The 19,442-nt window shown below is 41.0% G+C and overlaps 1 protein-coding gene across 4 annotated transcripts in view; it reads right to left on the bottom strand.

Annotated features, from left to right (window-relative positions):
- Nucleotides 1–7,967, bottom strand: part of BRF1 (BRF1 general transcription factor IIIB subunit) — a 224,776-nt gene extending 216,809 nt beyond the window's left edge. Inside the window, exon 1 of one of the 4 annotated variants that reach the window (XM_087952282.1) lies at nt 7,624–7,967. Coding sequence is in view for 2 of the 4 variants with exons in the window: in XM_026670128.2 (XP_026525913.1) it covers nt 7,624–7,810 (187 nt within the window). In the remaining 2 variants the exon portion in view is untranslated. The remainder of the gene's footprint in view (nt 1–7,623) is intronic. The other 3 variants (XM_026670128.2, XM_026670129.2, XM_087952283.1) reach the window with 3 other exon arrangements.
- Between the last annotated feature and the right edge of the window lie 11,475 nt (nt 7,968–19,442).

A 19,442-nucleotide genomic window follows, 5' to 3' on the forward strand; every position in this document is an offset into this window, starting at 1 on the left:
CAGGCATCGGATAAATGTGCCCGGCGTAACGCCATCTCGGCCCGCTTGTCCTCTGGCTTCAGCGCTTCCAGAGTGTCGGTTGGAGTGGAGGATGATGCTAACCCTACTATGGGATCATCAACCTCGGGAACGTCTAACAGGGAGGAGAACTCCGCATCAAGATAAAAAAATCTCCTATCCTGACTGGAGGGAGCGGGGGGGGCTGTTGAACCCAGCTGCTTTGCTACCAAATCGGAGAAAATGGGTGGAGTGGGAATAACTTCCGCTTCCACAACCGGTTGTTTGAAAATAGAATCCTCTGGATCTCCAGAGGTGGCTGGGGAGGTATCTGAGGGTAGCTGGGACATCAGACCCAAGATGTTTTTTGCCTTGAACAACAAGGACTTGAACTGATGGGGTTTGAACAGGCCTACAAAGGCAGGCTGGTCAGGCGAAATACCCTCGTCCTCTGACATCTCTTCTTCCATCGGTTCCATCTCTAAGAGGGGTTCAGAATAGTGTAGGGACCCCCTGTCCGATTCTTCCTCTTTCCTGAAAGGTTCTAGACCCGTTTCCTCTTCCTCTTCCTCCTCCTCCTCCCCCACTGGGAAGGGGATCTCCCTCTGGGGAAGTACCTGACCCTGGTGAGGTTCCAGTCTAGGAAGGGATCTGTCAGAAACTGATTCGGCTTCGGGAACCATCGCTGGAAGGCCAGGCCTGGCCATTTGTTGGAGTCCCTCGGCGATCCCCTGGCGGATGGCTAGCTGCATCCATTCTCTAACCCTGTCCGGAATAGGGTCTGTGGATGGGTCCTCTGGTCCCAGGCCAGCAACAGTCGGTGTGAATGTAGCCTCAGGTGTCCGGATGGTCTAGAGGCTCCGAGTGGGTGAACTGCACCTGGAAAGAGATAACTGTTCTGGCAGAGAGGGAGGATGAGTAGAGGCAGAAGGGGTGGGAATAGGAGGTGCCAGGGGCACAGATTGAGAGTCTTTTGAACATTTGTCAAATTCCTTCTCCAAGGCTTTATGGCGCCTTAAGGCGTCCCTTTGAGAAGCCTTGGATGCCTCCCTGGTCTGTCTGCACACATGGTGTGTCTTAGACTTGGCCTTCAAAGAAGGTCCTCTGGGATTGTCCTCTGCCATAATAACAGCAAAAATACAGGCTGATAATGTTCAATGAGGCGGTTGGCTCGTCTAGGAGGTCGACCTTCAACAAAGGCCGGATAACCTACAGTTGAACCACGTCCCCCTTTTGGATAAAAAAAAAATTATAATAAAAATATTATTTATTAATTATTATTATTCTTGTTATTTATTTATTATTTATTTATTTATTTATTTTAATAGGGCTAAGACCAATTAAGGTCTAGCAGAACCATAGCCCTATGGTAATGCCAAATGGATACAAAAGAGCCAATCAAAAAAACCAATGAGTCCAAATGAACGCTGAGGCCGGATTTTATTAACAGTAAGAAACCAGAAAAAAAATTGGGCCTCCTGAGGCAGCCTCCCAATCAAATGGGAGGAACGACTTGTGCCTTACAACCTCGCCTCCGAGCCAGCTGCGGAACTAGCCAACAACACTGATCAAGAAGGCAACAGGGCACTGAGCCACAATACCTTCTGAATAACTAGGCTCTAAGCAGGCCTCCCGGTCCTGCTATGGGCTTCTAATTCAATGCAGCAACAAAAATAGAGATTCAAAATGGTGGCCGGCCACGAGGCGCATCCAAGATGGCGGCCGGGACCAACGTGACGCTCAGAAACGGAAAGAAACCCCTCGTATATGGAAAAAAAGGCTTAAATGAATCAACAGGTAAAACGGAGAGGGGCAGAAGGGAGGTGAGCTCACCTTCTAGATAAGGCGTTCTTGGGGGGAAGGATCAACAAAAGCGCTACTAATAGCGCTGTAAAAAGCCGCTGCCAAAGAGCAGGGATGGCTTAAAACGGCGGCTGGGAGCAGGGTGGGGGGGGGGCGCGAAAGGCTTCCAAAACCCCGTTTTCACCCCCTGAGGGGCGAAAAAACGCTCCTCTCAGTCAGCAAAGACCAACCAATAGCGCAGGGACCAAGGGGAAGGAAAAGAAGGCAAACCTGATTTAATTGAAAAATGTTTTCCTGAATCTGCCAAGGAAGAGCTGCTAACTGCTGCCTGTCTCTTGCGAGGCTGAGCTAAAACTGGGGAACGCTACGGAGGTGTCACGTGGAGGAGGAGGAGGAGGGTTCCTCAATTATAGCTCAGCATGTAAGAGCGGAGACTGGAGCACCTCCCACTCTGGATGCTCGCAGCAGCTCTATGGAGAATTAAAGAATTCACACAATCACACCAAAATCAAACCAGAAACATACTTGAATATCAACACATATACTTGCATTTTTCAACATTCCCATAGCATTTATTACTTCATCAGTCTTTTCTTGTGCACATGCATTTATAGCATTCATTTCAATTTTACTCTTCAACATATCTCTGCTGGTTCCCCTAATTCAGAACAAATTTTATCTCCACCACACTCTCTCTGCATTTTCTGTCACTTTTAAACACATTCCTCATTCTCTTTAGCTATTTTTTTGCCATTTTTTCTCTATATACAAGTATTTTTCCACCAATCCTTCTCTTAGAACCTTTTCCCAATCTACAACCTCTTTTGCTTTGACCTCTTAACCAATGTACAAGAATAGTGCTATTAATATATAAGCAATTTAAGTCACTTTTAAAGCTAACTTTCTAAAACTACAAGGAAGTAATTTAAATTCTGAATAAAAATGCATAATCAAAAATATAATCACAGTCATTTTTCTGTTTCATCAGAAATATCAATCTGCCAGATAAGCCACTGTAGTATGTCAGATGTGGTTTGTCAAGTTTTCTTAGAAACAAATATTTAGGGCAGAGATGCTATAAAGACAAATGTTTAAAACCTGGTCCTAAATTAGGAGTGATACTCATATGCAGCCCTTCCCAAACCCAAGAAATGGTATATTTAAAAAAAAATATTAAGCAAAATTAAAGATAGGATTGAAAGTAAGTTTGCCTCTTGGAAGCAAACAATTACTAGCCCCACTATTCACGTTTGTTCAATGCTTGAAAAATCACTATTTGTAGATATTTTAAGGGTGGAGACTGAAGTGGTTTTCCTCCCATATGCCTCCGGTTCCCATGCCCATTCTTAATATTGCTCAAAATAAGTTTAAAAAAAATCACCCTTATCTCTTTCAGTAACATCCTCTTATTATTCCTACATTCCAATGCCTTTAAGGTCAGGAGATTGAATTGCAACCTTTAATTCTGCAAATAATATTTTTACTTATAGCATATTGTGAGGAACTTTTTTCCCAAATACATTGCTGTTGAGAACAGAGCAATATGTGAAATACTAACAGTTATCTTAACAAGATATTAATATTACACTTTGCTTTATAACAGCTAGCAAAGATGTGATTTTTCCTGATAAAAGAGGTAAAGAAATACCTGATTTCCCTGAACAATACGCAATACTTTTTTCATTCAGAATCTTCTCCACTTCATTTTCAAACATTGCCCACATGTGTCAATATTGGACTATAATAAGGATCCAGAAGTCAATACAAATAATTTGTGCTCTTAAGATTTCACCTGCTTATCCTAGGTTGCAATCACAATGACATTAACAATTCAAGCAATCAATTCCAGCTAATGATGATAGCCATGAAAATTACATACATAAATAAAAATAAACAACTGATTTAATCTAAAACTTTCAACAGACATTGGAATAAAATTTTATATTTTCTTACAATCAAATGGTGTGATAATCATTTCTAACCTTCTCCCATTTGAAGACAACAAAAAATATTTAGGAAGACTGTAGCAATCAACTTCCATACTATTGCCAAGAAAACTAGATGTAATCACTATAAGTTAAGTTCATCTGGAAAATATATTTATCTTAATAATGATAGATTAATGTTATGATTTATTTATGTACTACATGTTTTGAAATAGAACACTCAAATACTTGGAGAAGACACAAAAATAGTTTTAGCATTTACCAAGCAGTAGGAAATTAAAATAAATTAGATTTAACTATGAGAACTATATAGATTGATTTATAAACAATTGTTCAGGGTTTTGTCTTTACACCCACCCATAAATATATAAATACATAAACAGTGCTAACTTATGGAAGTCAGCCTGGAACTCTGAAATACAATATCATATGGGAAAGATTATTTCTTTTTCAATAAAAGAAGTTATTCTAAATATGCAATAGATGGAGAGCTGAATCTAATCCAAGCAAATATCAACTACTTCTTTGAGCACACTTCATACAGCAGTGTTTCTAAACCATGGCAACTCTAAGACATATGGACTTCAACTCCCAGAACACCTCTGCCAGTTGCTAGCTAGGGAATTCGGGGAGTTGAAATCCACACTTCTTAGAGTTGCCAAGGTTGAGAAACACTGCTATATAGGGAGGACTTTGGGGAGGCAAAAAACAAAACAAAACTATTTCCCTTCTCTAAAATTATACTGCTTGCCTTTGTCATAGCAAAGAAAAAGCCAGAACTGGTAAAATAAATGTAAGTAATTCTAAATGGAAGCAGCTGCAAGTAATAAGCCAGTTCTGGCTATCCATGGAAAAGGTGCAAGGCAACCAAATCAGAACCAGCACACGTCCATATAAGTGGGAACACCTATAATTTTGTATCTTGCTATGAGAAAGATCTTCACCTGAGGAACCACAAATCAGAACATTCCCATCCAGCACCAAATAATACTATTAAATGATGCACCTTGAGAATCGGGAGACAGGAGAAAAAGGGATGTGGAAAATGGGAACAGCAGAAAATGATCTACTGAACTAATACAAATTATCTATAACTTAAGAGAAATTAACACACTACAACAATATTCATTAACAATGGCTGCGGGCATCAGAAGAGCAAGAACCACAACTTTCTGTTTCCCTCGATAGTCCAAAACAGTAAAAGAGGAAGTAAAGAAGAACTTAAGAGTAAGGAAGCATCTTGAAGCCCTCAGGCCACAACACAAAGAGCATCTCCCCAGTTTATACCATAATATAAGAGTGGGGGAGAATATAATAGCAATAGCACTTAGACTTATATATAGCTTCACAGTGCTTTACAGTCCTCTCTAAGCAGTTTATAGAGTTAGTATATTGCCCTCAACAATCTGGGTCTTCATTTTACCAACCTTGGAAGGATAGAAGGCTGATTCAACCTACAGCCTGTCAGGATCGAACTGCAATACTGCATTCTAACCACTGTGCCACCATGGCTCATAATAATGCATCAATGTACATCTTCTCTTATCATAGTTTGGACAACATATCTGCTACATATCTGCTCAGATATCATACATATCTGCTAAATAACAGAAGGATCATTGGGTTTTTTTATATTTTATAAAATTTTACATTGTATACATGCACATTTAATAATTTTTCATATCAGCTCAACATGGGTTTACACTTTTTTCCTTTACCAAGATGATAATTGTTGCATCTTTCAATTAAAATCATTCATCTCTACCAAGCAATTGTATTTAAGCTAGCATTAACTAGGAATGTTTTGTACCAAATGAACAGCTCCATTACAGCTGTAACTCAAAGACTACTTGTAGGCCAATTATAATGTTTCATTAACTTTTTTTTTCAGACAAAAAGTTTGTCTGAACTTAGGAATGTTCAAAGATTAAATGATTGGAGAAGTGTTTAGAAGAAAATGGCAACTGATTTGAATCTAAATATTTGTGTATGGGGCCTGACTTTTGGCAAATCCTGTATATACTTCATGGATGCTGAAAGAAATGCAGCTTTCACCAAAGATATACAATGCACTGAAAAAAGGAAGATCCTTTCCCTCTCCATAACTTTGCTTTGTATTTATTATCTCTCCCTTTTGATTTATTCAAAGTATTTGAATACACATCAATTTGCCACTCTTTCAAAACTAGTGTGCAGACTTTAAAACATATACTACCAATCAGACAAAATACAAGAAAACTCATAAGAATAATGTAATAATTATAAGCAATTTAATCACACCATCATGTAGTGGTGAAGCACTCCAAAACTGGTATAATAGCAAAGGTTTCCCAGCTGAACTCAAATGAGTTTCTACTACATGCTCAAGGCAGCCTCTGACAGTGAATGCAATTGTTGACCATTTCTGTATAATAGAAATATTCTCTCAAAGTGGTTCCAAGTTGTCTACAAGTTAGTATCAAAATCTTAGATGTTATCTAGAAGCAAATTAACAGCCAGTGCATTTATTTTATTATTTATGGTATTGCCTCTCCTTGCTGTTGACACTTGGGCCTCTCGTGACACAAACTTCTTTTTCAGAGAAATGCAATTCCGTCAGAGCAAGCAGCTTCTTATTTCATGAACCCAGAAACCCCCTTACTTATGGGATCCTTGTATTTCCAGATGCAGCTCACTTCTGCATCAAGTTACTAGTCAAGGGTCAGCAAAACCTCCTGATTCAGATGTGCCAGAGAAATATAGCTGAGACTTATCAGTCTATTGATATCTCTGTTCCAAAACTCTCAATGATTCCTTCCATATTCAGGATTAGATCCAAACTAGGATACCAGGGATATTTACATAATAATACCTGAGATTTACAATGCTCCATTTGTCTAAAGCTGTAGCTTAGACCCAATGGGTATTTCTCTCTCCATGGACTTAACTCATTAAAGTTGTTAATTAAAGTTCTAGATACACAACATGATGTGAAACTGGGGGGGGGGGGAGTTCAGTACAAAGAAACTACCCTCTGCCATACAACTTCAGCTGCTGTATTCATGTATGCAGGTGATCTAATAAGAGTAAAAAATCAAATGCATATCAACTATTTGTAGATAAGCTATAGCCATATTTTAATTTTATTTCTCTGCTAAGGTAATGTCACAAACTACACATCTTACAGGCTCCTACACTAAAGTCATTCTTCCAAAATCTACTAGTAGGTAGAGAGAGGAATGAATGAAAGGCAAATGGGACAAGAAGTTATTATGAGAAAGATTAGGAAAGGGGCAGATCTCAAGAGACAGATATACCCAACTTATTAGAAAAATCTATTTTCCATCTACAACAGCACAGGTGGGCATCTGAAAATATTTTTCCCCCACTCCTTTCTGAAGCAGGGCTTAACATTCTTCGGAATCTACAAAGTAGCCCCTTCCCCAGATTTGGTATAACAAGCCAGAGAAAGAACTCAAATAAAGAAGTTGTCAAGAGGACTGACCGGCTGCAAATACTGAGGCCAGAGAGTTTAAAGTGGAGACAAATGTATTTTCTTTATCAGATGTAAATGGCTGCAGAAGTTACAAGGCAGCGCCTCTTGGCATGAGAGCTGTCCCCATCAGCAGCACATAAATTGTCTTTTTACGGTATCATAGGCGATTTTGTCACTGCTCTGCTCTGCTTTGAAACTAAGCAAATTCTGTACGCGGCACAGGAGGAGGAAGCTGATGAGTTGTGATTCTCCCACGGCACCCACGTGTAATTCACTGCTCTCGGGAGCAACATCACGGCCGGCCGTAGCAGAGGCAGCATCCGGCTACTCCTCTTTCGGCTGCCCACCCACCCCAGCCAAGCCCGGCCCCGACTCCCGCTATACACACACACACACACACACCGTCGAGGGAGACGAACTGCCCGACTGCCGAAGAGCCTCCGCCGCTGTTCTCCACGAACTGCACCTCGGAGACGATGATGTTGTCTTCCAGCACCGAACCGCATCCGGTGCAGACGGCATCGCCCCGGGCTGAGTCTACTTCGATGTCGGAGCCGCCGCAGGCAGCGCACACCCGCCCGCCGGACATCTTGACGGGCGGTGCGGCGGCCGCAGGCAGGCAGGCAGGCAGGCGCGACTTCCCTGCAGCGGGCCGAGCCGCTCGCCCCGCTCAGCACACACTTGCCGGCGGTTTCTCGCGCTATTCCTCCTCCATGCAGGCCTGGCTCAGCCGCCCATTCGCTGCCGGAGGAGGAGGAGCCGCAGCCCCCAAAAACCGCTCTTTCTCGCGAGGCCTCGCTGCCTGCCACTGCGAGCCTCCATTTTCCGCTGCAGTGTATCCTGCTCCGCCTCTTGCGTGGTTGGGGATTCACCGGAGGCGCCTAGAACGCCGAACGTTGCAATTCACAAGAGTTGCTGCCGCTGCTACTTGCTCCGTCGCCCCTTTAGGATGCCTCTTCCTCCCCTTTCCCCACGCCGACGGGTGGTTTGGTGGCAAGAGGTTGAATTATGGAGAGCCAATAGTTCTCCCTCCGATTTCTGTTTTGGTCCAAAGGGCCGGGATGACCGAGGAATTTCCTCATTTACTTATAGGAGTCAGTTCAATAAAGCCAGAAACACAGAACCTGGAGTAGGTAAAAGACCCAGGTTCTTTAATCAATGATCACGTGAACTTGTACGTAGAGAAGATTAAGACATGAAGATATATATATGCATACACACACACACCTTATGAAGCCATCCTTAGCATTCCTATTGACAATATTGCAAGGCTTCTGAACCTGTAGATGTAAACTACAAGTCCCAGAATTCCCCAGTCAGCAGCAAGACTTGTGGAAGTTGTAGTCCACAAAAGTTGCCAAGTTTGAACCACAGTACATTACTGTATTGAATAAGTTATATATATATTTTTTATCTTTGTGAACTTATCTCAGATTTGCCCCTTTTTCAGGTTTGCCCTTTATTTTTTCCAATAAGAGATCGTCCCTGTAGTAATATTCCAATGCACTAGTGCTGGATGTGCCAGGGTTGTTTTTTTTTGACTACACAAAGAAGAGACTGAAGTCTGGAAATCAACCTCACTGTGTTTAAAGAAATGCGGAAGCTATTTAATTGTCTGGCACATTTAAATATATAAGTACTTTTAGTCAAAATATTATATAAGTATAACATATAACATTTCTGTTTTTATTTATATAAAATGACTGAAAATTCATGGAGAAAAGATACCTCTGCGTTGAAGATGTAATTGAAAATGACCCCTTGACACATAATATTGATAGACTGCTAAAATAATATTCAATAAATTATTTTCACTTGGACCACTTTATGTAATAATATTTGGGCATTTTCACAAGAAAACCATGCACCAATCTGAAAGAAGTCTGGAGTTTTGGGATCCTCCAGCATTGGCTGACTTTGAGAAATAAGCTAATTTATTTCCAGCTCAGGGCTTATGTTTTGGAACGCCCACCAAAAAACCCCTAGTGTTTTGTTTAATGTTAGTGCTCTTCGACGTTTGTAGATTGTTTCCCCAACTTGCCATGCTTTCCCAGATCCTTTTCCTTGCATCCCAGTTTTTCAAAGAGGAAGGTAGTTTGTTAGCTACTCTCCCTCATAAGAACTACTCTTGTGCAGCCATTACTTATTTCCATTTTTAATATACAAAAACATACTACAAAAAAGATGTTGAGACTTTGGAAAAAGTTCAGAGAAGAGCAACTAAGATGATCAAAGGCCTGGAGACGAAAACACATGAAGAACGACTGCAGGATTTGAGTGTGGCTAGCCTAAATAAAAGAAGAATTGGGGGTGACATGATAGCAGTATTCTAGTACTTGAGGGGCTGCACAAAGAAGAGGTGGACAAATTATTCTCCAAAGCACTGAAGGGAAGGACAAGAAACAATAGTTGGAAACTAATGAAAGAGAGAAGCAACCTGGAATTAAGGAGAAACTTTCTAACAAAGGACAATTAACCAGTGGAATAATGGTTCATGAAAGGTACCAGTATTATGATGTTTGTTTGTTTATTTATTTATTTGATTTGATTTGTCAATCACTTACAAAATAATAGGTATAAGTATAAACATGAGTAAGAATACAGAAAATAGGTACAATTAAATGGGGACAATAGGACAGGGACGGGAGGCACGATAGTGCATTTATGCACGCCCCTTACAGACCTCTTAGGAATGGGGTGAGGTCAATAGTGGATAGTTTGAGATTAAAGGAGTGGGGTTAGAGGATGTAACAACAGAGTCAGGTAGTGCATTCCAGGCACTGACCACTCTGTTGTTGAAGTCGTACTTTCTGCAATCGTTTGGAGCGGTTAACATTGAGCTTGTATCATTGCGTACTCTTGTATTGTTGCGGTTGAAGCTGAAGTAGTCATTGACTGGTAGGACATTGTAGCAGATAATTTTGTATACTACGCTTAAGTGCAACCGTAGGCAGCATAGTTCAAGATTGTCCAAGCCCAAAATTTCAAGCCTGGTGATATAGGGTATTCTGTTGCAAGCAGAGGAGTGTAATACTTTTCTAGTGAAATACTTCTGGACTTGCTCAATAGTATTAATATCTGATATACAGTGCGAATTCCAGACAGATGAGCTGTATTCGAGTATTGGTCTAGCAAAGGTTTTGGTAGGAAGTACGTAACCTGAACTATTACTTCAATATGCATAAGCTCCTACACCATTATTTTTTAATGCTGCATGGTGCTCCTTGAGAATGTGAATTGTTTTCATTTGAGGTCATTCAATGCATATTTTTTGACTTTGTATGGTAGCTAGGATTGATAAGCAAGTGCAAGAAGTCTGTTTTGACTGATTTTGTACTCTATGGGACACTGCCCCCACCCCCCCCCCCCCCCCCCAACCCCTGCCCGCCAAAACAATTCCTTTCCCCTTCTTTTGTCTCCCCCCCCCCCCCCTTTTGTTAAATTTTTTTCCCCAATTTCCCCCCCCCCCCCCCCCCCCCCACCCCCCCCCCCAAACCCACCCCCCCCCCCCCCCCCCCCCCCCCCCCCCCCCCCCCCCCCCCCCCCCCCCCCCCCCCCCCCCCCCCCCCCCCCCCCCCCCCCCCCCCCCCCCCCCCCCCCCCCCCCCCCCCCCCCCCCCCCCCCCCCCCCCCCCCCCCCCCCCCCCCCCCCCCCCCCCCCCCCCCCCCCCCCCCCCCCCCCCCCCCCCCCCCCCCCCCCCCCCCCCCCCCCCCCCCCCCCCCCCTCAAGTCTAAATCAATATAAAAGTGATTGCTAACATTTTGGGGAAACAAAAATCAATATGTTTAGCCTTGTTAGTAAGAAATATTCCAGACTTACTATTTTGTCTACTATGAATATGCTGACTTGAGGCAGGTTGCTTAGTTCCATCATAGGTTGGCATTCATACACTCCTGTTGCAATGGGAGATTTTAAAGTAGATATCCTATTTCCTTCTTTCTCCATCCCCAAGTCTGTAGAAAAGAAGTCCAACCTCTTGGCATTGGCAATTATGGAAATTATTCTGCAACCCACTTCTTGAAATTTGACCCAGACCAGAGGAAGCCAGCAAAATTCTATCCAGGAATTTCAGTTTAAATTCAAGTTGGCTTGTTTGTGGCTCGAAAGGATTTTTACAGAGGTATTCATTTAAAACACCAAAAATCAATACAATTATACTCCGGTAATAAATTGCTAACTAACTAGGGAAAGTGAATTGGGTCTTCAGCAGCTAATTGGTAGGGAAGGAAAGAAGCAAGCAATGCTTCTGCATATTCTCAGGAATTAGCATCCTCATTGTTTTATCTCACTGTAACAAAGTACTTAATAACAGAGTTTTTCACATTTTCAGATTTGCCCTTTATGTAGAGGACATCTTTTCAAACTGTACAAGTGAGAACCCCTTACAATTGATAACAAAAAGTGGTCACTCCAGACTATTAAGATAGCACCTGCTCAGTAATGATAGGAGGCAGACAGCAGAGGGAGCTAAATCCTTACTTTTTATCTCACTCAGAACACTTCTGTAAACAAAACCAACTTTTGAACTATGATAAATTAATTTAGAAAGGATTAAGTAAACATCAGGCATCATCTTGTGCTTCAGAAGCAGATCTGGGGGATGTACTGCAACAGCAGTTGCAATAATTGCTTACTGTATATGCCGGCGTATAAGACGACCCGGCGTATAAGCGACCCCCAGCATTTCCACTCAAAATATAGTTTATTATATACTCGCCCCCTCTTCCGCACGCCTTCCACTTTTGCACTTTTTTTTTTTTTTTTGAGGCACTTTTGTGCACCGTGGAAAGCGAATCCCGTGAAGCCGAAAGGAGCAGCCAGCCTTCTCCCAGCTCCCAAGGAAGCGAGGCTCGCACCGCCCAGGCTCCGCTGAGGTATCCGGCTGGGGCTGTCAGGAGTTGTTACCGCTGGCGCGGCTCCATTCCGCGTTGCCTCGGAAGGGAAAGGCAAAAAGGAAGAGCTGCGGCGGCGCTTTGCAATGGCAGCAGCGGCTCCTGGTTTTGCCTTTCCTTCCCGAGGCAACGCGGGACTGGAGCCGCGGACCGCGCCAGCGGTAACAACTCCTGACAGCCCCAGCCGGATACCTCAGCGGAGCTCGGCCGTTGCGAGCCTCAATAATTGCTTATGTTTATATTAAGATCCAAGGCTAGTTAATACTATTATAGAAATAAGGAAGAGGAAAGAAGGATCAAAACTGGGATGGGGGTGAGTCATCATTTCCACTCCCCCAACTGCCTGCCCAATGTTCATCTGAAAGCACCATACCAAAAACAATGAGAGAACAGAACTGCAGCTCCAAGCAGATCTTTTCCGTGTGGTAGCACTGGAATTAACAATGTTTTTTTAAAGGTAAAGTTTTCTCTTACCCAGTCATTTCTGACTCTAGGGGGCAGTGCTCATCTCCGTTTCCTAACCCAGAGAGCCAATATTGTAAGACGCTGCTTGTCTTTTTTATGTAACAGTCCCTAAATTTTTTGGGGGGGGGATTCAATTTTTTTTACTACCAGTTCTGTGGGCGTGGCTTGGTGGGCGTGGCAGGAAGATACTGTAAAATTCCCACCCCGCCCCACTAACCTGATTTCCAGCTCTGTTCTCCTGTGCAGGGCAACAAAAAAAGACCCAGCCAATCAGCTGGGACTCAAGAGGCAGAGAATCGATGCGGGCGGGGCCAGTCAGAGGTGGTATTCCAAACTACTCAAAATTTCCACAACCGGTTTTCCAGAACTGGTCAGAACCTGCTGAATACCACCTCTGAAAGGCATGAAAAGGACAATTGTATGATTGGTTAAAAGTTGCAACAGAGCAAACAAGCAGTCAATATTGAGGAGGGTAGGTTTTGCTTCCCATCTTCCATGGTGGGGACGGGGGTCTAAATTTTGAAACAATTCTACTAGAGTAACTGGGGATTAAGTTAAATTTAAAAAAATCTGGGATTTCATCCTTAGAATTTAGACTGTTCAGTTAGGGTTAGGGGTTAGTGTGATATAAGTATGTATGTAATTGGTGGCTCTGGAAAGGAGAGGGAAGGAAAGGGAGAGAGAAAGCACCTCATATTCATTCAAGCCAGGAAGAAAATAATCATAGAAAGGATTTTTTTAAAAAATGCTGGCCATAGGACTATGACCAGGCTCAAATTATTATACTTTGGACACATTATATGAAGACCCAGCTCTCTGGAGAAGGCTCTAATGCTGAGAAAAGTCGAAGGAAAGAGAAGAAGAGGGGAACTAGCAGTAAGATGAAGGGATTCAGTCACAGTGATGATGGGTACCCCTTTAGAAAACCATGTTAAGGACTGATTGGCATGAAGAATATGTGGTCGCTAAAAGTCCTAATTACTTTTATTAAGCAGCCTGTGATCAGTCAACCCAACACATATATAAGGAGTTTTTTGCTGAACCTTTCTCTGTTCACATTAAAAGCAGTTGGCTGTGAAACAAGGTAGGAGGAGAATGAAAGAATAACAGCAACACGCCTGTCACTATCCAAAGGCCTCTTCACATTGAACTGTATGCAGTCAGCGGTAGTGACAGGTCTCATTGCCAAGCTGTGTGGGGGTTGGCACTGGGGCAGGGCAGCATGGTTTCTTCCCACTTCAAGGACAAAAGGCAAGGCCCTTATATTGTTTTATCTGCTTCTCTTCTGACATCCAACCTCCAGAATTTAAAATGATATGAAATAGACAGATACAGGATGATACTAGGGCAGGAAGAATCCCAGAAGGAGGGAGGCAGATCCTGCCATGATTATGCAAATAGTTATGTGTGTTGGGGGAAGGGGGGACTTGAACTGACCAGCTTCTGGAAACAAGATCTCTTATTGGGATGGGGGGAGAGCCTGCAAATGACAAATACAGAAAAACCGGCAAATAAACAACTCTGCAATTTAACATCTCTCATTTTTCTCTAGACACCGGAGTGAGGAAAAGCAGAACTTCTGCATCTAAAAATCTCATTCATAAAACAGAAGAGCACATCAAATTCCTGTCCTTCCCCAAATAAAATAGTGGTACTTAGATGTCCTTTGTTTGGAAGCAGGAGTTTCTATGGGGAGAGATCAAAAAGGTAAAGAGGGCAGCTGCAACGGTGTGATTGAAGATCCACCTTTTTATGCATACTGTGCAACACATGGGCAAATGGGGTGGAGCATAGACCACCTGCCCTTACATAAACAAACATACAGCCCAGATGAGCTCCTAGTTAGACATTTGGGGATAAATTTTTATCTCTTCATTTACTCATCGATTTCTACATCTCACCTAAGCAACTGACTGTTTACAATAAAAAAGTATAATGTGAAAGTATAAATAGAAAATTCAACACAGAATTTAAGTTATTATGGTTAAAATATTAACGGTTCACAGGTTGAAAAGGAGGCGAGAACATCCTCATGACACCAACTGTCCCTGAGGTTGCATATTACTGTTTGACACCAATGCCAGTTAGCAAAGCCAGGCCAGAAGAGTGGGGGAGGGGCTGTCTATGGGGTAAAGGGTAGGAGCAATGACAGAGAAGGCTCTGGATCCTATCAGTTGAAATTCTTTAATTGATGGGATCTACAATGTATCCTCCCTACCTGACTGGGTAGGACACGACAATGTAATTAAGATGAGATGTTCCTCAAGTAACCAGCTCCCATGCCATGAAGCCATGTTGATGTCAAAACTGGGGGGAAAGGAAAGTGCAAAATGCTCGTAGAACAGGAAGTTGCTAAAAGAGAAGTAGCTGACTAGTAACTGGGTGGGTTACTAGTCAAGTAGCTGACTAGTAACTGGGTATGCCTCTGTCTGCCAATATGTCGTCTGATAATAAGTTACTTTAATGGGTTAACTTTAATTAAGAGGAAAAGCATAGTGTAAGCTGATGCATCTAATAGTCTGGGAATGAGCTGAAAACATTGCATGCCAGGTTATAATTCCACACTGGTGAAATGCAAGTAGGGAAAGATCTTAGATTCAGCCCTAATCAGGCGTCTGAATCTTCCAGACAGCAAACCATCTTCATAGGGGAGCAACAAAGATTCCACAATCTGGGAAGGTCTGGCAAGCACAGTCCTGCCCTCTGTCATGTATGTGAGTCCAATTGTATAAATGCATGCCCAAATAGTGTTCTGGTCTGACCTTAAAGAAACCCTTTTGAGGGGTGCAAAAAAGTTTCTCCAACCTAAATAGGAAAAGCATCTGCAGAGTCTGCAGAAATTCAGAAAATATGAAAGAAGGAATGCCTGGTATATTTATAAGTCCCAGAGATCTGCTTGTGTGTTTAAAATTCCAGTTCAGTTCTGAAGATAAATGAGAGCAATGATTGGGGAGGAGCTGCCTTGGTCTGCTTTGTAAAGATTTAGCAATTTTGCATAGTGGTAAAGTTAAAGCACAGATAATTATATTGGTATGTGTGTAATTTATAATGTAATATATAGTAGCATATACATGTAATATGGACAGTTTTCCCATTTTTTTCTCTAGTGTGCCCTGCAAGCATCAAATATCAAATGGAGGTATTAGTGAAGTTTGAATTTCTGCATTTAATCTATAAATCCCATATCACTTTATTTCTGGTGTATGTGGGGAGGGAGGGAGGGAAGAAAGGGGAAAGAGATGGAGATATTGAGATTTAACTGGGTTGGCTGATTCCATATTTTAAACTGTCTATGCACAGTATTGGTAATTAGATTTTAAAATGCCACTTTTTGGTCTACCAATTCATTCTAAACCAGAACTTTGAAGATGTGCAATGCACAAAATATGCAAAGAAGGGTGACGCCATGCTTTTATATTTTATTGCTTTTATAGTAATATATATAACATTATCAAAAGTTGTTCTTCTGTTTTATGACTCCTGAACAAAGCAGAAGACTCATATAAGCTTGTGAAAAGAATTTTACTCCTGACTCATTTTCTCCTGTTAGAAGGATGATTAATTCTCAGATGGAACCAGACCTCAGCAAGTTACATGCTTCTACAAGAATGGTATACCCATGTTAGGAGCTAAAACTTCACTTTCCCAGAGATAACATAGTTTGTCCCTGGGCAAAGCTTTAGTTTAGCTGAGGAACTTTGATAAACAGCTACTCTTGCCTTTATATATACAGAGCCACATTTTTATTATAAATTTTAAGCTTCTCTTTTTCCACTTTTGTCCACATTCTGAGCTGCCTATACTGCCTAGCAAATTTTAAATGATTTGGCAAAGACAAGAAAACTAACATTTTGCCAATTTCATATTGATTTCAGGAACAAGTCCTAGTTAGCAAATATTCCACAGCTGCAACCTCAACATCCTTTTCTAAGAGGTTGTAGATTAAATGCATTTATACATCTACAATGAAGCAGCCATTATTCTTTTCCCCCCAATATTAGTAATAACTTAACTAAGCCAACATGAATGTTTCATTCTATAGATTCCATCTTTGACTGACATTAAACAAAGATTGTGTGACAGAAACACTTTGACTAAATTTTTGGACTTTCTTGCATCCTCAACCATTTCTTTTTGCACCATCTTGTTTGTCCCAAAGCTGTGAAGAACATGATACTACACTCTCTTGCACAATTTTAATTAATGTCAGTCAAATTATTGATGAACTATAGATGTGCATCATTTTTTTCTCTGGAATAAACAGGATTGCTTTCATTTATTTGACACTTTAATCAATGAATTAGGGTAGATTCACTGCTTGAAGGGACAAAAAGTTGTTTTTATTGTATACTATCTATTATTCCAACTGGCACAGTTTTTCCATATTCTCTCTCTCCATTTCAAGTTGGGCATAGAGTTATAGATCAACACGTTAACCTTTGGAGTTCATCTATTGCCATCCATGTGTAATATGGATTTCATACACATCATACCATATCACGCACGTATATTTTTTGGAGTTGTGCTATTTAATGGCATCTTTAAAGTTGGGTCTACAACAAATTTACACATTTGATTTAATCTCCGAGACGTGTAATTCTTGATCTCATTATCCACTGTGTTGTTCAAAGCTTCTCTGCTTCTTATTTTCCATAATTAGCAGGTATAGATCATCACTGTAGAATTATGCCACTGGAGTGTGCATTTGCTATGGTATTTCCCATCTGTTGTAGGATAGGTTTTATGCTGTTAAAGCACAACATATACTATCACTTTTGGTCCTGATTTTTCACCTCCATTTCTGCATTGCCCAAAGCTGCCTTGAGGACCTACCTATTCAAGGCTAATCATGCTGTAAGACTGAGGAAAATGCCTGGAACTATTTGGCTGAGTTTGCACAATTTACTGAGCTACTAACAATCCTATTGCATTATATTTAGCAGATTGTGCAAGCTCAACCTGTATTTCTGGCTTTTAGTTCATTGAATTGTAAAGACCCCGAAAATTAGGTTGAGTAAATCATGGTTAAGTTAAACATGCTTTTATGCTATCCTGTTAATATAGTGTTACCATAACACTCCATCTTGGATTTTCTTTTCATCTCCTGATAGGATCAATTATTTCACACAAAATAGAATAGGCAAACAATGGCAGATCATAGAATGCAGCCCAAATACTATTATGCTCAGCTATTTTCTATAGCAGATGCCAGTTTAAAAAAAACCTTTGGTAGAGGCATCGGTATTCCTTGCATATTTTAGTAAGATTTCATCCATGCAGCTCTTTGTAAGAATTCATACATCATCTGGTCCATATTTCTTAGATCAACTCTTTAAGGCAGAATAGACAACTTGAATCCCTGAATCAAATGTCTTGCCTTCCTTGGTTTAAAGCCCTTCCTAACTCTGGCAATTGTAATTATCTGTTCTTTTGAAATCATAAAGCAAGGAATCCCAAAGGTATTTTTTTCAAGAGACAATTGAACTCTCTTTGTTTTTTACCTTGAAGACATTTTATTTCTCATCCAAGAAGCTTCTTCAGTTCTGACTGAATAGTGGGGAATGGAAGTCAAAACTGAAAAAGCTTCTTGGATGAGATGTGAAATGTCTCCAAGGAAAAAGAAAGTAAATCCAGTTGCCTCTTGAAAAAGCACCATTGGGACAACCATAACGGAGATGACTGAGAATCCCCACAGACACTAAAGCAAGGATGATAAAGGAAGGGGAGAGTGATCTATCCACTTTTGTTTGGTCCTACCCACCTCCAGCAGGCAGCCTCTACACAGTACCCCAGAAAAAACAGTGTGTTGAGCAAAAATACCTTCTTTACTTGATATGAGTGTTCTTAAATTGAGAACCAACTAGCATGGCCCTTAATATTTCCAGATTACAGGGTATTTTTAGCAGCTCACATTGGCACTGATATATTCCCAACATTAACTGGTCCTTCATGATTCTAAAGGCATCATTCTTCCTACATCTCTATATGCATCTTATAAAATCTGGAAGACAATCAGGATTTTCCTAGTATAGCTATTATAAGAAAACCAATACATTCTACATAGTGATTCTAGAGAATGTTTTTATGTCTCTTCAGAGAAAAATCAGCTGACACATCCATCCAGCACAAACTTATTTTGAAAAACATGAAAGAGGATTATTAATCTTTGCTAGTTGATTATCCAAGTAAGATTTTGTCAAATAGCTAATTAATCAGTTCATTCTGCATTTCTTTCACATTGTGTCATAGAGGATAGAAAGCAGATCTTTCTGTTAGGTCATTTGAAGCCAAAGGCCATTTTAGCTCCTTCTTTCTCGCAACTGACTCCAGCTATCATTTATAATTTATGAAATTTTCAAAATTGCTATCTGGATTTTTCTTTCCCTTTCCTGTGTATTCTTCACTCCATCGCATCTATTAAACTGGGACCCATGGATAGGAAATAGCCTTTTAAAAAATCTCTGTACATATAATTTGAAGAAAGTAGCTGTTTTATAAATTAGTGATGCAATGCATCTGAGATATACTTGAAGTTTTATTTAAATGTACTTTTTTCTACATTTATTAAAAACTATTATCTATTAAATGTACAGCACAGATGACTTAGAAAAATGCAATTCCCTCAACAGAAGGGAATATGTCTATGTAATTCCCACTGTTATAGTCTCCTAGAAAACCTGACTCTTTCCCAGGATTAGAATAGAGCGGTTGTTGAGCCCATCAGGTGTATTTTGTGGGAATGTTTCCAGACATGTATACTTTTCTGTTTATTACTGTCTTTTAAATCTGTGTCTATATTCTTTATAGTGTGTGATGGAATGTCGTAGGCTGGATTTCCAGAAAGGAGCAGTGCATTCCAGAAGA

This window comes from Notechis scutatus, chromosome 1 (assembly GCF_049901735.1).
Source record: "Notechis scutatus isolate UNSWTSFEM ecotype Mainland chromosome 1, rNotScu1.2, whole genome shotgun sequence".
NCBI lineage: Eukaryota > Metazoa > Chordata > Lepidosauria > Squamata > Elapidae > Notechis > Notechis scutatus.